Source organism: Lynx rufus, unplaced genomic scaffold, assembly GCF_022079265.1.
Source record: "Lynx rufus isolate CCGP_SWC_20201006 ecotype Redwood Valley unplaced genomic scaffold, mLynRuf1.p SCAF_4, whole genome shotgun sequence".
Lineage (NCBI taxonomy): Eukaryota > Metazoa > Chordata > Mammalia > Carnivora > Felidae > Lynx > Lynx rufus.
The window spans coordinates 169,101,659-169,124,263 of NW_025814856.1; the positions used below are offsets into that span (position 1 = coordinate 169,101,659).

Consider the following 22,605-nt stretch of genomic DNA (forward strand, 5'->3'; position numbering starts at 1 on the left):
ACTGGGGCGCCCCGTCGGGGTCCGCTGCCCTGGGCCGCCCGGGAGCCGGAACTGGGTGCTGCTGCAGGAAGGGGGAGGCTGTGTGCTGGCCCTTGGAAGGCCCCGGAGAGAGCCCAAGAGCCTCATCCAGTTGGGGGACTCCTCCGGTCTCAGAAGCCGCAGGTGGCATGCAGACAGGTGCGGCCCCACACGCTCAACTTCATCCAGACGTACGTGATGCGCCCAAATCCAAGCAGGCCGCACCCCCCTTCTCAGGGGCTGCCCCTCCAAGGCACTCTCTCCCCTCGCTCGGCTCTTGACAAACATCAGACTGAAGTCAGGGAAGAGCCACGAAGATAAAAACAGAGGAAGGAAACACATCATTTCAATAAACGTCCCCGTACAGCCCAGTTAACCACGGTTCGCGCCGTGGCCGGGGGCTGGAACCCGGGACGTGGGAGACGGCCTGTCTGACGTGCGGTTCCCACACAACTGGCCGCCACTGCAGCCCGGAACAGCCCGCCAGGCCGCATCTGCACAGCAGATCAAACGGCAGACACGAGCCCCAAACTTGTTGGGCCCCTGGAGCCGGTGACCCTCCCGCCACTAAGTTTCACGGGTTCCCGCGAGGCCAGCGACGGCTCCGGAGCTCACAGGTTCCGCCCGACCTCCGTGCGCAGAGCCAGTCTCCAGCGCCCTGAACACACGCTTCAAATGCAGACGATCTAGGGGCGCCTGGGTGGCTCAGTCGGTTAAGCGGCCGACTTCGGCTCAGGTCATGATCTCGCGGTCCGTGAGTTCGAGCCCCGCGTCGGGCTCTGTGCTGACGGCTCGGAGCCTGGAGCCTGCTTCCGATTCTGTGTCTCCCTCTCTCTCTGCCCCTCCCCCATTCATGCTTTGTCTCCCTCTGTCTCAAAAATAAATAAACGTTAAAAAAAAAAATTCAAATGCAGACGATCTGAAGTCTCCAAGTCCGTCAAAACTAAACCCCAGGCCTCTTCGGAGTGGCCTGGGCCCACGTGGCCTAAGGGGTGAGTGGCCGTTTCCCACAAGAAACTCCTGGCACTTTCCTTTCTTCTCGCTCCCAAGGTGATGAATTCTCGTCACTGGTTCATCGCCCTCCCCGCGTGGCTCCGTCCCGGGTGCTCCCCGTGGGGGCTCTATTCTGGATGCCGCCGTCACCGGCAACGGTCTGGGGCGCAGTCCGCGTGCTTCCCCCCAGCCGGCCGCTCCCACGCCGGGGCCCTGTGTCGGGTGGCTCTTACGGAGCACCAAACACCCCCCTGCAAGGTGAGGTGCGTTCACGACACGGATCTGGCAATCCAGGAGACCCGGGTGCTCCCCACATTCTCTGGAGGACCCGACCCGGAAGGAACCGCCCGCACCGGTGGGGAGGGAACTCCAGATGTGCGGACCAGTGACGACGGACTAGCCGCACACCCGGGGCCGCGTCAGGGTGAAAGAAAGGGTCCGATGAAAGGGTCTCGCCATTGAAAGCACACAGGCCATCCTGGGCCGGGCGGGAAGGCTCGGTGAGGGTGTGGGGTCTGAGCAGGCTGACAGATGGGAATGATCTGGAAGGATAAAGCCGAGTGGGAGGGCTTTCAGCGTGAGGGGGGGCGGTCTGCACAAAGGTCCAGAGACAGAAAAGCACAGGGGATATTCCAGGGGCTGCGAGGAGCCGGCCGGGGACACAAAAGGTATTCACTCCTTCTTTTCTGCAGCGTCGCCTAATTAAGCCAAAGGGCAGGGCCCGGGGGGCGGGGGCGGGAGCGGTCACCCACGCAGCTGCCTCTGCACTTCGTCCTGGGGCCCAATTATTCCCTCTGAAGCTGCTCTGAATGGCGACCTCGCCGGGCGAGGCCAGAGGAGAGAGCTCCAAGGAGCCGGGGTCTGGTGGCTTTGCCGCGGCAGGCTGGGCCACCACCGCGAGCCCCGTCCTGTGTTGGCCTCACGTCTGTTTCCTCGGCCTCTGAGGCCCCGTGAGAGCTTCCGAGAGTCTGTCGTCCCCCACACGGGGACAGGTGCTGACCTCGGGAGGAACTCAACACTTCCAACGGCCCTCGCATGACACCGGTGAGGGTGCCATCCCGTGACTCCGGAGCGAGGGCTGTGGGGCGGGCTCTGCAGTGGGCAGGAGGTGCTGACAGGGCCCGGGGCACCGGGCCCTCGGGAGGCTGCCCGCCACGCACGGGGGGCCCCGCTCCGCCTTGCTGCCTGGTGTGGAGAACATCTGGGATCTGCAGACGTGCCCAGAAAACCCCCGGACACGGAGGCAGGGAGGCCACCGTCTGGAAGCACGGGACCTGAGGCCAGAAGACGATGGCTTCAAGCAGCCGAGAATCTGAGGTTTGGTCCCGGTTTCCCCTCGCGTCTCGGTGTCAAAGTTTGGGGCCACTGAACTCAGGGTTTTCATTCTTCTTGAACGTGGGAGAGGGTGGCAGCACCGAGGAGGGGAGACGGTCCTGAAACACGGAAACAGGGTAGACGTCCCTTCCAACCTGTTATTTGGTGTCATAAACCTGTATTTTGTTTCCCCTACTCAGGAAATCTTGGTTTCTGGTTAGAGCATAAGATTTTCGGATTTGTGGAAGGTGCGATCCTAGGAATACTCCTTTTTGGTTATTCTTCTGGTTCACCGTCTTCACAAAGAATGAAAGGGATAAAATGCTATACTTACACAACAAATCCAAATGTTTAACTTTAATTAGAGAAGTTCAGTCCAGCTACGTTTGGTGCTGACTGCCTGTGCGGGTTTATCACCCAAACTCCTTAAACTGATTTCTGTCAAACGCCACGAGGTCAGTCCAAGTTTAAAGCTGTGTTTCGTGTTCACATTCTTCACACCCTGTACGGAATTACACGTGTTAAAACCTTGGCCTGACTGCTAATAGATTCACCTCTGAATGTTCCATTTCCTGTTTTCCGAATACTTGTGTGCAGGGGCACGCACACCTACACCCAGATGCTTTTCCCTGGTTGCTTTATTTTCAAAAATTGAAGAAAATTCTTTTAATGTTTATTTATTTTTGAGAGAGAGAGAGAGAGGGAGAGAGAGCACGAGCAGGGGAGGGGCAGAGACACAGGGAGACACAGAACCCAAAGCCCGCTTCAGGCTCTGAGCTGTCAGCACAGAGCCTGACATGGGGCTCAAACCCACGAACTGTGAGATCATGACCTGAGCCGAAGCCGGACGCTCAACCGACTGAGCCACCCAGGTGCCCCTATTTTCAAATTTTAAATTAAAAATGTTTTGGGGGCGCCTGGGTGGCTCAGTCGGTTGAGCGTCCGACTTTGGCTCAGGTCATGATCTCACGGCTCGTGAATTCCATTCCCGCATCGGACTCCGTGCTGTTAGCTCAGAGCCTGGAACCTGCTTCAGATTCTGTGTCTCCCTCTCTCTCTCTCTGCCCTTCCTCCATTCATGTTCTCTCTGTCTCTCTCTCTCTCTCCCTCTCTCTCAAAAATAAACAAACATTAAAAAATGTTTTACATTTTCTTTAAGAAAGGCAGACGGCCAGCAGCATGTTGTTTGGACATGTTTGGAGTCTTGGAACTGCACTGCCCCACGTGCTCCTGCAAATAGACCTTAGAGCTCGTCTGGAGGTCCCCACAGGGGGCACAGCCACTCATGTGCCTTGGACTCTTCACGTGCAGCTTCAGGAGGGACGCACGTGGAATGGTGAGGGAGGAAAGGGACGCCTGCCTCCGCGGCCAGATCGGCCGGGTCAACCTTGGCGATCCACGGAGTGGCCGATGTCGCGGCCCAAGTGCCCTCACGTCTTTATTTTTTTACAACCAAAACTCTTGAGTGAATACTTTTCCCACCAGTCACCTTCCTAACTGGAGACCATATGTGTGAATATGTCGTCCTTCCTTCCTAACAGAGAAGATTCCATTCTTAATTATCAGCAATTCTCCCAAAGCAGAGAACCCCGATGGAGACTGAAATATTTTGAGCAACGAAGTTTAAGAATGACTCATTCGATGGAGAAGAGAAACCCAGTTATGTAGCTTTTCCGACGTAAGAGAGAACGCTGTTACCACTAGCTTCCGCAGGAAATGGCTGTGATGCTGCCCAGACTTCAGCCAGGGTGGGAGGAGGGGAGCAGAGGGGCCTCGGTTGGAGGGGAGTGATGCTAACATAACATGGCGGCCTGCCCCCGGCAGGACAGGCAGCCGAACCCGCAGGACTCTCGCCTCCGGGGGCTCTGCTGGCCGAGTAGTTTTCCTCTCGTGATCTTGAATGTTCCTCGTTTGACATTTGGAGATGACAGTCATCTGCCTGAGTCTCCTGGGTCTGATCGTGCATCTGCTGTTTGCAAAGCTCTCCCTGCTCGTAAACACACATCCTGTGTGCCTCTGAAGGCTCCAGTTAGCCTTCCCCGCCCCGCCCCCTGTGTAACTTCTTACCTTCCTCGTCAGTGTGTGTGTGTGTGTGTGTGTGTGTGTGTGTGTGTAAGAGCCGGGCTCGGCGACTTTGGACAGGCTCATGCACTGCACTGCACCTAATGCCCTCAGTGCGGGGCACGCTCCCTAAGGCCACCAAGGGCTCGGTCCCCTCGGGGCCAACACCAGCCTCCCGGTGCGGGCTCCGCTCAGCCCAGCGCGCACCAGCGTTCCCAGGACAGACTTCCCACAGGCGGAGAGCCTGGCTCTGGTGGGAAAACGGCTTCCCAGAGCCGCCCCAGGCCTCTTCCCCCGCATCCACACACCGTCCCTCCTGGAGGGGAGGCAGGGAGGCATCGGGAGAGCAGCCTCTCAGCTCTGGGCCTGCTGCTCTTTATGGTGGGGTCTCCCTCCCGCACCTGCCGTCCGCCTCCCGCACCTGCCCTCCGCCTCCCGCACCTGCCGTCCGCCTCCCGCACCTGCCGTCCGCCTCCCGCACCTGCCGTCTGCCTCCCGCACCTGCCCTCCGCCTCCCGCACCTGCCCTCCGCCTCCCGCACCTGCCCTCCGCCTCCCGCACCTGCCCTCCGGAATGCCTTCCCCACCTCCTGCCATTTTGGTCTAGATCCCCGTTAAGCCCATCCTGCACACACCCCTTTCCTCTCGCAAGCTTCTCCTGCTGGCGCCCACCTCACTCAGGGTAGCTCGGCATCCTCTCTGAGGACCTGGGCAGCGCATCTCCGGGTACATGTGGCCCCGCGCATGACAGACAGCTCCCTGACGGAGGGTCCGCCACGCTGGCGTGTGGGGCGTGAGGCGGCCGGGGGGAGGGCAGTCCCCTTGGGCCAGTCCACCCCGCGCTGGCTCATAGCTGAGGGAGGACTTGATCGCTCTCTGGTCCGGGAAGATGAGCGGAGAAGCCCTTCACAGAGGCCAGCGGGACCCTCTCTTCGCACCTGCGCGTCCTCTAACCGACTTCACGAAATGTGCTGAGGCTTACAGAAATCTGCACCTCGCCAGACGCGCACGCTTTGTTTGCAGATCGGGTGTCTTAGATTTTGGTTGAGACAATGTGCCCGCTTGGGGCGCCTAGGGGCTCAGCCGGTCGAGCATCGGACTTCGGCTCAGGCCATGATCTTGTGGTTCGTGAGTTCGAGCCCCGCGTTGGGCTCTGTGCTGGCAGCGAGGAACCTGCTTTGGATCCTCCGCCCCCACCCCTGCTTGTGCGCTCTCTCTGTCTCTCAAAAATAAATAACATTAAAAAAATAAAAAGAAAAGAAACCGTGCGCACCTGTGTGAATTGGGGCCTGGAGGAGGGGGCAGCCCGTGCACAGGAACGTGTGATGAATACACGTCTGGAAGGGGAGGGATGTACCAGAAGCGGGCGGTTCAGCCGGGCCCACGGCCACCAGCAGACCTGTGTCAGCGCCTACAATCACAAAGAGCTTCCCATCCGTAGAACTGAGATGCATTTGTACTTCCGTGACCTTCTCTGACCTTCAACAGCCCAGTGAGGAGCAGACAGCTCCTTCTAGCCCATTCTGTGGGTGAGGTGCAAAGAGGTACGAGGCCAGAGGAATGGAAGTATTGTGGTCTCTATTTTCCGTGTTCAAATATTGGGAAGGAGAGATTTTTAACACCGGGGGTGGGCCGTGAACCACGGGAGTGGGAGGGCACGCTGCACGCAGCTCCCCCCACCCCTCTGGGGCTGCCCTCGACACAGGGAGGCTGGCCTGGCCCCCTGAGGACACACGTGTCCCCAGAGTAAGCTCGTGGGCACTGGCCCTGTCAACAGTGTGGTCACTAAGGATGACCCCTGCTCTACAGGCCTGAACCTGTGCGGTCTGTCAGCACAGTGACGGGGACACCCCGGGCCTGGCTTGTTCTCTCTCGAGGACGTGCTCCCCCATCCGTCCGTGCATCCGGCCTTCATGAGCCTGACCTCAGCGTCATGACCTGTGGCCTTGTCACTACGATTGCTTCCTGTGGTTTTAGGACAAACTCCTTGTCTAGGAGAAGTCAGGAACTGAGCAGGGAAGTGAGTTTGACCACTCCTGAAGCCCCCGGGTGCCTCACACCACGAAGAGAGGGGCAGGGGCTCTGGAAGCTTCTGCCCTGTCCTGCGAGCGAGTGCTCCCTGGCCCCAGGACCTACTCCGTGCCGTGGGAGTACTTGCCTGGGGCCTCAGTGCTACAAATCGCCCTCACCTGGCCTTTCCACCTCCAGCCACAGGACCCGGGACAGAGCACAGCTCGCCTGACGCTGACTTTTCCGACGTGGCCGCACAGAGTGACCTGGGGGTCCCGTGTGGCTTTCAGAGCACCTCCGTGGGCACTGCCGGGTGACTGGCCGGTGGCTGGTGGCCGACGGGGGATGACCGGGGAGCCTCCCAAGCGCGCAGGGGGCCCCTGCCGTGCGGAAGCACGCTCTCTGACAGAAAGCCGCGTTCAAGCAGATCGGAGGTGCCGTCGGCGGCAGCCACCCAGACCGGCCCTCGCTCGGCAGCCACGCAAGAAGCCACACAAAGACACGCACCTTCCCCTGCAGGCCTCCGAGGCACACCCTTCCGTGGCGGCCGCGGACGGGACAACAGCACCCAACAGATCCGCAGTGGCCGGGCGGAACGGGACATGGCAGAGGCGAAGCTAACGCTCCCCGCCCCTCCCTCGTCCTTCCTTCCTTAAGAGACAGTTATCCAAGTAACACCCAGATCGACTACCAGGCTACAAGCATGAAAATAAAACACAGCAACACAGTTACGAGAAGAAGCCGTGGAACCCAGGCCCCGGGACCCCCAGCATCAGCCAGCCCGAGCCTTCGTCTTCCAGCATCTCACTGAGTGGTCTGTTATTTTCAATTAAGTCTGATCTAATTATTATCGTTTGATCAAGGGAGGTGGCTTGCTGCGTTAGGACAGCAACATGCCTCACTTTTGTGTTTAGATATGTTTTTGGCAATCTTTCCAGCCTTCCGCCTCCTCTAGATTTATTTCCAAATCTCAGGAGCTATTTTTGAGGAAACGCGTTGCACAGAAACTGGAGAATGGGCATGTAGCCGCGGCTTCTGGGAACTGCATATTTGAAAATTTAAGACCGAAGAGAAAAATGCACTACAAAGTCACGCCTTACTGAACCACGTTCAGACCCAGAGTGGAAAGTATCTAGAAGATTTAAGCCGAGCTCGTCGGCCTGCGTACTGATCGTTTGAAATCGAGTGCACATACAAGTAGACGCACGTTCTCGAAATGCTCAGGACGGACAGATTTCTTTGCTCTCGGCAGGGCAGAAGCCTGCGGGTTTTCCTAGGTCTGTGGCGTGGCTGTGTCGGGAGGCAGGTGACATTTGGTGCTTTTGGGAAACAATACAGCACCTGCGGTGAAGCCTGGGTCTGTTCCTGGGGCCGTGGAGCACAGCACGCCGGGACAAGGCCTCACCCTCCCACCGCACGAAACGCCAACTCAGTACGTACAGAGCTTCTGGAGAATTCTACCTACAGACACAGGTGCAGATAGCTGCTTCCTGCAAGGGTAAACTTCGCAAAACTCCAATTCTCAGGCTTGACTGATTAGGAAAAATGTGAGGTCTTTAACATGATTTTAGGGAACTCGCCCATTTCTGAAGCAGGATAGATTTCACCTGCTGGGAAGTCGCAAAAAAAAGTTATACTGATGTGAAAACTTAAACGTAGAGCCAAGAAAAGCCGTTCTAAGAGACATCGTTGACGGAACAGGCGACTTTAGGAGCTCGTGGTGGGGACCAGGCAAACCTCAGGGGACTCACTGTTGTCTACCTGAATCGGAAAACGCTTCTCTAGCTGGTGAGTGCAGATTACAAAAGATTAAACCGCCGTGGAAAAAGAAAGACCCCCCCCAATTCAAAGCCCGGGAGAATACACCACAGCCCCTCTGTGAGCGCCTGGCTCTCCCTTGTCCAGAGGTGGGAAGTTAGGACGCGTCCGGGCCACGGGCCCCTCAGCCTGAGCGGAGGGAGCCCCCCGACAGCAGCGGCCACAACACACCTCATGTCACCCTCCCATAACCACCCGCGAGTGGGATGAGCCCCCGGGCCGTGTCCAGGCCGCCCACACCCAAATGCGCTCTTGCCTCTGGCTCCGAAGGCCTCCAAGTAACAAGGAAACCTGGGTGTTGTGAAATAAACCATCAAAAGAGGCTTGCGGAAAACTCCGCCGGGGTCCGTGCCCTCGAGTGGGGTGGGAGCGCGGGCCGGTGGGCTGCCGAACTGGCTGCTCCAAGGTGGTCAGAGCCTCAGAGAAATGGACGCGACACTCAAAGACGCTCAGAGGGAAAAAGCCGGGGAACGTCTACTTATCACCTAACGACTTCTCTCTGCACGGTGTTGCCCAAGTGACTTCCACGGAAACAGGACACCCACGTGAGGAGGGGCCCCAGCGCCGTGGGTTCCACCTCCTTCCACGTGAACCGGGCGCTGCTACCCTGAGTGACCGCGTGTCGTGAGTGGGTGCACAGGCATTCCCGCCACGTATGTGTTACGTGTTGACAGGCCAACGTGGGGAAAGAAAGAACAAAAGTAAAGAAATTACCTTTCCAGATAACAAAGCACAGACTTAATCCAAACATACTATGGTTTCCGCATCTAGAGGAAGAAGTAACATCTAGTAAAACAACCGGGAAAAGTTTGGTGACCACTAAAAAAACGACCTTCCCAAACAGACTTCAGTTACTCTGGAAGTTCTTCCAAGTTTGAGGAAGTTAAAGTTTGACAGATTGTTTGGTAAGACTGATCTCTTGGTAAGTGTTGAAGCGTGAGAGTCTATCAAGAAATATTTGATTTTCCAATGGGTAAAGCAAACAAAAATCTCAGCCACCTACACATCCGTAAACTAAGCTTTAAGATGCTGACTCCGTCTACGAAATAGTTCTATTCCGAGGAAGAAAAGGAAAAATGTTTAAACGTGTCTGCATTAGGATCTAATAATGCAAAGTACTCACTGTTTGAAACAGTGTGAAGAAAAGCCCACTGATGAGTCAGGAACACTCCATGAACACACTGTAACCCAAAGCCCCGAATCATGAGTTATGAGCGCACAGGTCTCTGCACGGACCGCCAGCAGCCTGGGAGGGCAGACAGCACAAGGGTGAGTTGTGAGGGCTCGCGTGGACCACGGCTGCGTGGGGGCCTTCCCGCTCCAGGCATCTTGCAATGAGGCCACTGCCGTGCCGTGTAACTGGGGACACATGGATTCTCCTCTCAGGCTCTCCGGGAAGAAGAAATCCCAGTCCAGAGGCCACCAGTGCCTCGGCTGGAGCAGACCCCCCGAACCCCATCCTTCACTGCTGGCCGAAGGCTCCCTGTGTTCTGACGAGGACACCGACTCCGTCCGTCGGAAGGGTCACGTCACCCTGTGTTCTGACGAGGACACCGACTCCGTCCGTCGGAAGGGTCATGTCATAGTCCAATGCTGATAAAACTTGCTACATTGCCATCCGCCACTCCTCATTCCCAGGTCAGCTACTTCTAACCTCACGCACACTTTCTTCCGGAAAAATTAGAACAATTGATTATTTTCATCGTCCCCAAGAGATAAGGTATGATATCAAATCGCTCGGTTTTCCTCGTCCGGTGATGGGACTTAGGGGAGGTTTATCCAAACTTCCCTTCCACTGTAGGGTTAACCGCGTGCAGAAGGCCAACGATGCAAAAATAAAAAAGCATCAAAGCAGCTTTTCCTGAAATCATTTTATGTTTGCGATACTTTGGACAACTTCTCAGACAGACGTTTGCGTTCAAAGGGGGTCTCAGGGGTCGCTCTAGAAAACCCAGGTTTAGTGCGGACGCATTAATGAGCTAACTCTTGCCTCATTTACAAATGTAAACCCCCTCTATTGGTAGCTATGCTTTTAAGAGCTGGTGATACATGAGTCAGCTAAATCTAGAGGGAAAAGTCCTGAAACCCCATCCCCGTGTGCTGAGTCCTGCCCTGCTAACCACAAACCACAACAACATAGCTGCTCAAACAGCAGCACCTTCTCCCCGGCGAACAGGCCACTTCGGGACGATGTCCACATTTAATCAGAGCCCTTCCCTAAAACGTATACTGGAGCGACAACAAAACCAAGCCCATCAGAAAATCTTTACAATCATTTCATTTCCAAATTTCCCTAGATCACATTTTTAAAGGAAAAGTTTTTTCCCCTTTTTATTAATCTGGATTGAAGAAAAGTACACATTTCATTTATTGTCTGGATTACAGATTCTTATTAAACAAACCAGAGCTCATTATAAAATCAATATCAACTTAACCACCATGTCCCCAGGAGGAACAACAAAAAGGTCACTCCAAGAAATTCAAACAATTTTCCTGCTGGAAGGGCATGATTTTAATTACAGATACTATTAATTAGAGCTGTCACTGGCAAGATTTTTTTTCTGTTAATTATCGGAAACTCAGTTCTCAGTGTGCAATTTCAACCTGCGTTTTTGCCAAACTTAGTCATTTCTGCATGCAAGCCCAACCTTTCCATTCTATCAATATTTTATATTTGAATTTCAAAGTGTATCAAAGGATGCTGTGCTTTCTAAAAATCCACCCCTGTGTGATCTCCCGTCTCTTGCACACAGAACAGAACTGGTGTGATAATTTATTTATGTCCCGGCACAGACCTGGCCATCCTACACCGATGGTCTTGCTCAATAGAATTTCTGGATAAATTCTTACTAGTTTATGTGACATTTTTTCCTAGGCTTCTTCTTCAAACGTGGTTTTCCTTTTGCTTTGAAGCAGAGCCGTGCGCTGGGGCTGAAATGTCACCTCCCACACATTTGAAGTTGCCATTTCTTTATAAGAGACGATCACGCTGACCAGCCTTGTGACCTCCTCCAGAAAACCGGAGCGTTTCTCCTCCGTTCAGGGACAACACCAAGAATTTTGAAATGGTGGCGGGGCGGGGGGTGGGGGGGAGGTGGGACGCTATCTCCTGGTCTCTTTTAAGCATAGTGGTTTTAGAAACTCATCCCAGCTCCTTCCGTGGGCCAGCGTCAGGGCAGCCCAAGGAGCAAAATCAGGCAGCACAGGCCACTCCTAGAGGGCACCCAGGGGGCCAGCTTGGGCGGGGGAGGGTGGTTCTAGAAAGAGCAGGAGAGCCCCCCGTATGACTGTCATGACAGGAGAGTAACATTCAACTTATACACGATTGTAAATAGGATGTGTCGTGCAGAAGACAGACATATTCCACGGCACAATCGTGTCACTAGACAAAACAAAGCATCTCGTCCAGTGGGAGGGAATCTCCCACAAATACATATCGAATGAATTTTTAAAAGGATGATTAAATGTTTTACCTTCCCAAATGGGAAAATATACTTAGAGTTACATGCCATCTTACGTTAAAAGGAATCCAACGCCCCAACTAGTTCCTACCGTGGGCTCGTATGCTGTTACAACCGAAGGCACATTTTCATTACAGGACATTACTGAATATGAAGCGTATGCTACGGCACGTCCAAACATTCTGGGAATTTTCGACCAGCCCGTGTGGTCTGAACCTGCCTTCCTGACATTCTCTTTGGCTTCTGACTTGTCTCCAGGTGGGTCTGGGACGTCCCGTGTTACCCGCGGGAGGCCGCCGCCCTGGCTCTCAAGGGGATGTCCTTGGCTTACTTCCCACTTATCGGCATTAGATTTCACTTTATCCAAATAATAGCAGAGGGCAGCAACGGTTCAGGTCAAAGGATCCTTTCATATGAGACCCCGAGAAGTCGACAATTTAAGAGACGTCTTCAAAAACCCACACAGCCAACGTATCTCGCAACTTTGGCATTTTTTCATTAATAGTGGCCAAACTAAGAAAGATAAAGAAAGATACGTAATTCACGTTTCTTACTTCTTCCACATTTCCATTGAGCAACCTGCTTTCACAGCTAACTGAGACCAGCCGAGAACAGAGTAAGATTAACACGAAGCAGTAAAACTGTGTTTACAAGGGACTCGTGTGAACGCTAGTGAGGAGTTTCCAACCGTCCTCCTAAAAGAACCCAAACTATGGGTAAGAGAGCCGCTGGGCGTGGGGAAGGGCCTCAGGCAGTTAACTGATCTGTGTGTCCAGTGGGCGAACGGAGCCCCTACCTGGTAGGCGGCCGTGGCGTCCGGGCCCGGGTGGTCCCCTGGTCCCGACAGCTTGTCCTGCAGCCTGGCGCGGGAGGTGTGGCGGAGACAGTAGATGACGCCGGAGGCCAGGAGGACCCCCACCATGGCCACGACGGAGACCAGCGTGAGCACAATGAACGGGGTCGAGTCCCCTTGCTTTGTCCGGCGTGGAGGGAGCTTTAGTTTGCTTTTCTGCAGGACAGGAGAGAAGGAGTGTGTTAGTGGCCAGCAAATAGGACCTCCTGGAAACCACCCTTTCCCAGCGGATCCAAAATGTGACAGCTCAGCGCAGCGGGCTGTGGGCCCTGCCCCAGCGGGAGGGCCTTCCAGAACAGCACCCCCAAGCAAGGAGGGAAGTTATGTCTAATTCGCATCTTAAGGATCGCAGCGTCTTCAAAAGGAAACTCAGTCAGAGGCATCACTTTTATTCTTAAAACCACCGATTTTCAAAACGTAAGGACGTGAACTCTTTGGCCCGCATCCCTTGTCCAGACAAGGGTGAGAGAAATAGTTTATCCAGAGCACGCACCACAAATGTTTCCGGCCGGGGGGGGGGTTCCTGGGGCACAGAGACGTCAAACAACCCTACAGCGCACAGCACAAAAGGGGGGCAGGATCTCGGAAAGTTTCACCTCAACCTTCCCGGAGACACAGCAGGGGCGGTGCCTCCGAGGACACTTGGCGAGGCATCCCCACCGACCTGGGACCCTCCGTGCGCGCCCGCGGGACACAGACCCGCCCCCGCGCACCTCACGCTTTTCCTGGGAAGGAGCTGCGGGGCGCTGGGGAGGCCAGGGTCCAGGAGGCTGCCTCCCGGCGGTGTGGAAAATGGGGAGACAAAGCATCAGAGTCCCACTGTCTGGGGGGCAGGCTTTGGGCGCATCTCTCCGGAGTCCCCTCCGGGCTCAAGGAGCGTGGTGCTCGCGGGGCAGCCTCGTCCTCAGTCAGGTGCAGTGGCCGCGGTGAGAAGCGGCTCCGGCCAGCACGCCCCCCACCACCACCCGGGCAATGAATGGAAACGCACGCCCCCGCCTCGGTCCCGGTTGCTACAAGATGAGAACAATTAGCAAACTCCTTTCCACCACCTAATTTCGCGTGGTAACAAAATGGATTTTTCCCCATGAATGCCTGGCCGGCCTATTCATTATCTCTCTTCTATTAGTAATTTTCTGCTCCGTATTCAGCCTCCCACCTCCTCATTTCCTCCCGTCTCCGAGTGTACACAGGGCCTCTTATGTCAGGCCGGGCCATTTTTATCTTGTAATCATAAAGGCCACCAAAGCAATTATCGCCGGTCTTGACTGGAAAAGCTGGTCATTAATTAGCCTCCTTTTGCCTTCGGTGCCGCGGATTAGCTGGTGCCGGGACTGAGTTAATGGAAACGCGGGTTAAATGAGAAAAGACGCCGAATTTTCTTGCCTGGACGCCCGGCTCCGAGGAGGACGGCGAGGCTGGCAACCGGCGGGGAGGCACACGGAGGGTGGGGAGGGCGGGGAGGGGGCCGGGGAGGGGGGAGCGCGCAGGGGAGGGACCCGGAGGGGCGGGGGCGCAGGAGGGGCGCGCGAGGGGCCGGAGCGGCGGTCCCGCGGTCTCCTCTCCCCCCACCCCCCTCCCCGGCGCGGACCCCTCCCCTCCGTCCCGCTCGCCCCTCCCTCCGCGGCGGCACTGCTGCCTCCGGGAGGCTCTCGCTCCTGGAGCGGCGGACCCACCCCCGCCGCCCGCGCTCCCTCCGCACCCCTGTCCCCGCCCCGCGCGGGGCGAGAGCCGCAGCCCCATAAATAAACCAGAGGACCCCACCCGGCGCGGCGCGGCCCAGCGGGGCGGGAGGGACCGCGACCTCCCCGGCGCGGCGCGCAGGTCAGCGCCCCTGGGCGCCCGCGAGGCTCCGGGCCGGGGTCTCCGTCCCCTGGCTGCGTCCCGCGGCTGGGGCGGCCTCCCCCTCGCGGCGGCCCCTCCGCCCCCCGAAAGAGGCCTTGCCGGCACCTCGGTGGGGGGCGTTTCCAGGAGGACCGCTCGCTCCCCCCCGCGCCCCCCGCGGGACCGCCTCGCCTCGGCAGACCGAGCCGGGACAACAAAGGAGGCGGCGCGGCCGAAGGAGGGGCGTCCGGCCGTGCCCCCGCCCGGGCCCGGCCCGCCCGGCCTTCACTACGCGTCCCCCAACCCCGCCCTCCGTGCCGGCGACTGTGGGTCCCCGCGTCCCCGCTTAGTCCAAGCTCCCGCGCGGGGGAATCCCGCCCAGGCCTCGGGAGGACCCCTCGCGCCCACGTGGTTGACGGCGCCCGGGAACGGGGACTTCCTGAACCTTCCTGCCTGGCGGCGTGAAGCGCACACGCGTGTGGTGGCCAGCTGGCTCCAGAGGACGCGCCGCGCCTCGAAGTGTGGCGCGCGCGTCGGTGCGCACCCGACGGACGGTCGCACGCGCGCCAGGGGCCAAGGCCCGGACTGTGGGTGCCGGGCGGTCGGGGACGCGAGGTCCCGCTGCGCAGGGCGCTCGCCGGGGAACCGGCGCAGAGGCGGCCCGGTTGTCACTCGGTTCCAGGTGAGAGGCCAGGCAGGCAGGCGCGGCGCCCACACGTTCTCCTGGCCCAGGCCTCGGGCGAGGGAGAGGTCGCACCGAAGCTCTTTTCAAGGAGGCAGAGTGGCCCGAACACCGCCGCCCCCCGCCGGCTGGGTTCCTGCCCCAGGAAACCGACGGTCACCGTGACCCACGAGGCGCTCGGCACGCGCGGGTAGTGGAACAGTGCCTCTTTCGCGGCGCGCGTGGAGTGGACTCAAAGGTCAAAGAAAAATGTCAAGGAGAGTGACTGCTCCCAGAGCTGAGGTCCTTTCTCTCCGGATCCCGCTCTCCCTCCTCCCAGCTGCCCAGCCCCCGCTGGGTCCCAGGTGCTGCTGGAGGAGAAGGGATGCAGGGGAGGGAAAAGGACGTGACCCGGTGCCCACTGAGTCCCATTTTCTATGGTCTCTTCTGGTTCCAAGCTGCGTTGGAACCTTCTCCCGCGGAGAAGGGCCACCGCGGTCCCAGGCTGGGAGGGAAGCGCCCAGACGTACCTCCCGCAGCCTATCCGCAATCCCAATCCTGCAGCCAGGGGAGGGGTGGGTGAGGCTGAGGACTCCCGAGCTTGGGCGTGGGGGAGAAGAGGGTGTGACCCAGAGGAGGACTGCGGTGGTAGGGCCGACGGACCCGCCGCGCTTCTGACGCTGAGGTCGCCGGACCCTAGAGCCGGGCTGGGAACGTCCCTCCAGCCGGCCCGGGGGGGGGGGGCGGGGGGGGGGGTGCATCTCAGCCAGAGCCCGAAAAATCACTCTTCCTCGCTCCCCCCGCCGCCAGTGGTTCCGACGACCTACCCAGCGCCGGGCGGGAGGGTCGAGCGGGAGGAAAAACTGTTGCTGGCTGCAAGTCAGGTCTTAAGAAACCCGGAAGAAACTAAAATTTATGGAAATTAAAAAAAAAATTAGAGCAGGTGAATTCCTTCTTTGGCATAGTGAGTGGGGTTTAAAATCTTCGTGATTATTTTATTTTCTTTCTTTTTGTGGAATTAAGAAAACAAACAAAACTTCCAATCCCTGCTAACCAAGAGCTTTAAGAGAAAAAAAATGAGCGTGAGTTTGAGCCAGGGCCCCGCTGCAGGTGTGACCAGGGCGGGGTGGGCCTCAGCCCCTCCCCTCCTGGGTCCCTGCTCCCCAAGGCCCAGCGACTTGAACCCGTCTGCGATCCCCCAATTTTGTCCTGGGCCCCGCCGCCGATAGCCCACGACTAATTAGAGGCATCCTGTCAGTCTTGACTGGAAATTGAAAGAAAATAATGTTTAAATATTTATGACTTGGACAGACACGTACAGTCAGGCATCTTTTAGAAGCAGAACCCCTCCTTCCGGATGGCGGCAGAGAGAGGCGCACAAGGGGCCGCGATGGCTGTGGGCCCTGGGATGCGGGGTCACACACACAAACGCTGAATGCGGAGTTTCAGGTGCAGGAGAAGTACGAGGTTTAAAAAAATAATCAGGAATAATTAAGTCAACTTTACATCAGGTTAGATGTGTCTTGACTGCACAACCATTTCCACCTGCAGCTCCTTGAATTTGGAATGTAAAATATTGCAAACGCTGTGATTTGAAATAAATGCGACCAGAGGCAATTTGTGGGTCGCTCTTGGAAATCGGAATCTACAGACGTTGTCCTGACCTACTTAAACTATTTTGATCTGCGCTTGTGAGTGGAGGTGCATGGGGCTTCCTTTGCATGATCTTCTGAGCCATTTATGGCAAAATATCTTCAAAACTTTTTTTCTTTAGCTGTCCGTGTGGTGAGCTTAAAAGAAAAGAAGAGAAAAAAAGAGAACATTTTATACCCAAACTTGGTTGTGAGAACTAAGGCAGCCGCACAATTACGAAAGTTTATGCTAACAAGTATTTGTTGACAGGTAGCAACAAAATTGAAAATCTGAGTATTTTTCCAAGACTGTGCGTCGTAAACAGCTGACAATAGCAGTCTGTTACCTAAGCCACTGACTTTGATTTGAAAATACACTTGTACCCCAAATTTATGGGCACGGGCATTTAAGTTTATTAGTAGGAAACTTCTGATATGTGGATGCTTTCGTCCGAATCATTCCTAAAGAATGTGTTTTGGAAACGCTGTCCCTCTGCACTCTTACGTCACTGTAATTGTCAACATCCCTTTCCCTGTAAAATTTAGAAATTGATTTTAGAGACTACTAATGAGTTGCTATAACAAATCTGTCTTTGGTTTCCCAGATGAATAATTTTAGAATTATTTGAGAGTTTCATGCTAGATTTGCTAAAATGCATTCACTAAAACATATGATCACTTTAAGGCAGATAAAAAATTTTAATGGTTTTCAGGCCATGGGAATGACCGAACTTAAAAATATGGGGGGGGGGGTTTCTTAAAATATTTTAAAAGTATTTTTTAAAGCTGTTAACTGAACTATTTTTAATTTGGAATTTGCCACAGAATTCTCATAAATGAGAGAAGTCAGGCGGAAATAATCATGTATTAATTCTCTGCATTACAAAATCTTTTCAGAAGCTATTATCAGAGCAAGAGGCATTTCGGTCTGAATCCAGGGTGGGAGAAATCCTTTGTGCAAGTGAAAGCCATTGTTCCTCGTGCAGATGAAATTGTACTTGCAAATCTGCCATTCAAGTAGCCAAAAAAAAAAAAAAAAAAAAAAAAAAAAAAAAAAAGCCTAGATAGGCAAGAGAAAAGAATGTCCAAGAAATAATTATTCTTAAATAAAAATAAATGGGGATACCTTGTTTTAAAATAAGCCATTTGTTTATTTTTTCAGGCATAGACAAAAATAAATATGCAAAAGATAACTGTCTATTTGCTGCCTTTGAGCGCTCCCAAAACATCAGTTTTGGGGAACTACTCTGTTTTAAGACATCAGGGAAGATTTACGATATTTATGTTTAAAGGGGGAGGACTACCCTTGTGTGAACTAATTTTTAGCAGAGCTTCATACACAGCAAATTATCTCGGGGAGAACAGAGAGCGACCAGCTGAGAACAGAGCGAAGAAGATGGGCCCTCCCAGGAATCGTGCCCCCGGCCGTCTTTCAGATTCACCGCTGGAGTCTCTATTACACCCCGACTCCTACTCGGCCGCTGCACTGATGCGCCCGCTCCCGACCCGTGTTCTGCGCGCGCAGTCGGGTCCCCGAGGCCTGATCTGACGCGCGCACACACGCGCTTCCTCGGGTAGGTGACGCCGTGGTCGTGAAGCAGGAGTTTTCCCCGCAAGAACCAAACCCCCTTCGGGAGGCCCTTCCTCTTCCTCCGAGGCTCAGAAGCCCCATCCTGGCCTGGCCCGGCGTCGCGGGTTGGGACCCCGGCGAGGCGCTCCTTGGAGCGCAGGCCTGTGTCGGGCCCCCTGTCCGGCTGCAGGGGCCTCGGGCCTTCCTCGCCTCCCGGTCCCGGTCCCTCCTGCTCAGTTACTTACAGCAGCCCACGGAGGTCCGAAAGGTCAGGCCGCAGCGCCGGACACAAAGGGGCCAGTGCTCCTGGGAGCCGACAGTACTCGCGGCAGGGCTTTCCAGGAGGTCCCGGCCCCCTCCCCTAAGGGGACAATGCCCTGGCCCGGCCTCCCCGCCACAAAGCGCGGGCCGCGGGCCGCGCGCGCACGTCCCCAACGACGCCCGCATCCACCCATCCGGGAGCGGCGAGGGCCCACCGCGCACATCTCTGCTGCGCTACCCCCACCACGGCCACCCCCTTCTCGGGAGCCAAGTGGGTGAACTTGGTTGGGTGGGGGGCGTTTCCTCTTGGGTTGATAAAAAGAAATGCGCTTCCCTCCCCCTCGCGCACACAGACCTTCACCTCGCATTTTCGCTCGCGTCTAAATTCGGGGAAGGGTGGCTGGGCAGAGACCACGTGGACGAGCTGCGCTCCGGGCCCCAGGCGGGAAGGCTCCGGGCTCCGCGCAGGGGCCTCTGTCAGCGGACTTAGCTCGGGAAATGGACCCCAGAGTCGGCCGACGCACAGGTGCAGGCGGCAGGCGGCAAGGCCCGAACAGCAGGGCCGGCCCCGCAGGGACCAACGCGGACAGGGTCCTCACTGCCCTCTGGGCGCGCGTTTCGGGGCCCTGGCGACAGTGACAGAGTCATTCCCCCCCCCCCCCCCCCCGTCCACCGTGGAGCGCGGCCCGTTCAGCGCACTGGTGACACAAAAGGGCGGGAGAGTCTGCTGAGGGTTTTACCCCCTAATTTTGGGGTCCATCTGACTGTCTCCAGACTTCTCTAGAACCTCAAAGCAGGCTGCAGCTCAGAACCGTACAGGTAGTTAAGGAAGGCAGGAAATGAAGTCCCTCCTTCAGAAGTTTCTCTCCGCGAGCACGCGGCCGCCTCACCTCGGGGGTCCGCGAAAGCGCAGGTTCCCTTTGGGGGAGGGGAGGTGGCCACAGCGAGGCATTTCTCTAACTGGTGGGGGGAGGGCGCGGGGGGGGCGCTCAGAGCACCCTGCGGCCTCACCCACGGCCCCACCTGCCCCTCGCTCGCCCCTCCTTGCGTGCCCATCCCAGGTCCTCTACCCGAAAGGCCCCGACGGCACAACGTGCGCTCCGGGGCCGAGAGAGAACAGTGAAGAGCGCCCCAAGACGCGCGCGAGGAAGACGCCCCGGCGGTGGGCCCCCCTCTGTCCTGGCTGCTCATCCCCACGCTTCCTCTCCTGTTCCCACACCGCTGCCCCCACACCCCCCTCTCTCCCTGAGGGTCTGAACTGCCGGGGTGGCTCCGGACAAGTCCAAGAACGAGGGCCCCAGCCCAGTCCTGCCAGTCTCCAAGGGGCCCGGGGGGGGGGGTGGGACAGTTGCCACCAACGCGGTCACCCTGGGATGTCCAAACCTGACCCACTGGGGGGATGACCTCAGACCTCCCCCGCCAGCCAGAGCCTTTGACAGGTGTCCCGCTTCGAGTCTGAGTTAGCCCCCCGCACTGGGCTCTCCGACGCCCAGGTTGCCCAGCCCAGCCCCCGCGCGCACCCTCCACCCTCCCCAGCCTCTGGTTCCGCGCCCCGCCACCTACCCGCTCAGCGGTGCCCTCCGTAGGTCCCTCCTGCTTTCTCCCTCCCCCACCCCAGCCTCTCTCCTTTCTCCCACAAACCCGCGGGTGCCCGCGCCCCCGGCCCCCGAGCTCCTGGTTACCTGCGGAGGGGCTGGCGCCCGGCGCCCGAGCCGGAGGAGGGGGGGGCGTGCGCCGGGCCGAGCGGCCTCGGGGCGCGGCGGCCGCGGGCAGCGGCGGCGCCATCACCACAGCCAGCCGTTTCCCTGCTCCCGATCCACAGTCGAGCGGGGCCATCCTGCTTCTGACCACAAACTTCTCGGGAGGCCGGCGTAGACAAAGGTGCCGTGCGCGGTGGCCCCAGCGGCGGCTGCGGCACCGGCTCCGAGCCCGCGGGCGCCCGCAGCTCTGCGCCGCCGCTCCGCCGGGCTGTGTGCGCGCCGCTCCGGCCGGGCCCCGGGGCGAGGCGCTCGGGGCCGGGGCGCGGCGAGGACGGGCGCGGGGCCGGCGCGGGACAGTCCCCGCAGGGCCACCGGTCGCGCGCGCAGCTCCATCCAGAGCGGCCGCCGCGCCCCGCCTTATATCCGGCCCGGCGCGCACCCGGCCGGCGGCGGCGCGGCTCGCGGCCCAGCCACCGGTTGCTATAGCGATGTCCCCCCCCCCACATGTTGCTGACAGCAATTGGCTAAGGGGCCGCGGCTCTCCGAACACCCTCTCCCGCCCGAGACTATGAATGGACATCGGCTTTGTCAGTCATTCGTACAACGCCCGGGCCTTCGCCGGCTCTTTCTTTCCAGCCGTGTTCCCTTCCACAGCTCCCGCGCACTTCAAACTGGGCAAGTTCAGGGCAGCGCTCAGGGGAGAGGGGACTCGGCCAGAACCATCGACCGGCATGGCCTTACTATGACCTCTGCGGTGGGAAGGGTGGGGGTGTGGAAACTCTTCGCGAGAGAAAAATTCAGGGCAAATTATTGTTTCCAGTTAGTTTTTCCACTTTTGCCATGGGGGGCTCTTTGCTCTCCAAATTGAAGCAGACCGAATTACCCCGGTGAAAACAAGCGAGGAAATGCCCTCCCCACCCCGCCCTTTACTCGCGAGTGTTCAGGTCTGGAGTTCGAATACAAAGCGTCTCGCCCGACGTGGGAAGGAGAACTTTGCCACCAGAGCCGGCCTGAGGCCGAGGTGCGAACGGCGTCTCAGCCTCCTTCCTCGCCTCCCTCAGGGGAAAGGCCGGGCCTGGACCACTGCCTCCGGGGCAAGGAGCGCAGGGGCGCCGCAGGGCTGAGCTCCCAGTCGAACGCTCCTCCCGAGCTCCTTGACCCGGCAGGAATCTGGGGGGCGACCAGGCCTCCCTCGGCCAATCGGCCACCCCATCACGCGCCCCCCTGGTCCCTTCCCCCACATTCTTTCTCCCCAAGCCCTGGACCCCCGGTCTCAGCTACAGGTTGGGGCACCCCGGTGCGCGACGCCCCGGGCGAGCAGCCGAGAGCCGGGCGCTGAAACCCAACGTCTGTGTGGACAATGCCCTCTCCGAGGCCCACAGCTGCAGGAACAAGAGGAAGAAAGGAACCGGGAGAGACCTTGTCACATGCAGATGACAGTCTGCGCTGGGCTCTGTGGTTTCTCCTTTTCTGGAAACCCTGGCGCCCTCCTCCCAGTCCCCCTCTCCCACTGCCTCACCATTGTTCCTGCGCTCGGGACAGCTGGAGACGGCGGCCCTTCCTAACCCGACGCCCACCCCCCCCTGCCCCACAGCCGGCCCCTCCAGGGCCCACTGCACCGCACCCCCCCTCCACCCCCCCCCAGTCCCCGCCAGCCAGCCCAGGAGGAGCCTGCGCGTTTCCCCTCTCCTCCCCACCCCTCCCCTGCCCAGGCTCTTCCCTCCAGGAAGTGCGGGGGCCAGGGCTCTCAGGGCAAGGGGTCTCCACAGACCTGAGTCGAGTGCCTGCGAAGTGCTTGCCTCTGTCTAAAAGTGTCCTAGAAACTCGCTTCCACTGACCCAAGGCCTAGGCCGAGTTCTGCTTTGATTCGGTGTTTACAGCTGCCTGGAGCCCAGCGCGCCACAGAGCCCCGGGCACAGAGGTGGCGCCCCCATCATCAGCTCCCGAAGGAGCTCCTCGCGGGCTGGACTTGCCAGGCTTCGAGAAGCGCAGGTCCAGTGGAGGCCAAACGCGGAAACTGTGCTGGATTATACACCCGCAGTGCACGCACCGCGACCCCCTCAAACATCCAGCAGGCCCGAGGTGGGACGCCCCCGGGCTCCCGCAGCCCCGAGCCTGGCAGGGCCTGCAGAATCCCACCTCCCACCCCCAGCAAACTCGCCTCGGGCCGGCGCTCGGCCGCCCGCTGGGCCTCCCGGTCGTCCAGCCCCAGAGACCCGCGCCTCTAGCCGCTCTCTGAGGGTCCTCCTCGGGCAAAGCCCTGAGTGGTGGTGGTTCCTGTCCCTCCTGCTGCCCTCTTCGGGGCTTGTCCCCCTCCCCGGGAGCCCGGGGCCTCGGCATACTTCTCCAGCCTCTGGGGCGACCCCAGGCGCGGCCCTGGGAGGGGAAAGAGGAGAGGAGGGGTTGCAGGCTGGGGCCGCGGAGGAGGCGGGAA

The 22,605-nt window shown here is 58.2% G+C and overlaps 1 protein-coding gene across 5 annotated transcripts in view; it reads right to left on the reverse strand.

Moving 5' to 3' along the window:
• Positions 1-22,605, reverse strand: part of PTPRN2 (protein tyrosine phosphatase receptor type N2) — a 766,821-nt gene that overhangs the window by 92,809 nt on the left and 651,407 nt on the right. For all 5 annotated transcript variants that reach the window (XM_047094888.1, XM_047094886.1, XM_047094889.1 and 2 more), the window contains one exon: positions 12,471-12,683. In XM_047094888.1, coding sequence (XP_046950844.1) covers positions 12,471-12,683 — 213 coding nt within the window. The remainder of the gene's footprint in view (positions 1-12,470; positions 12,684-22,605) is intronic.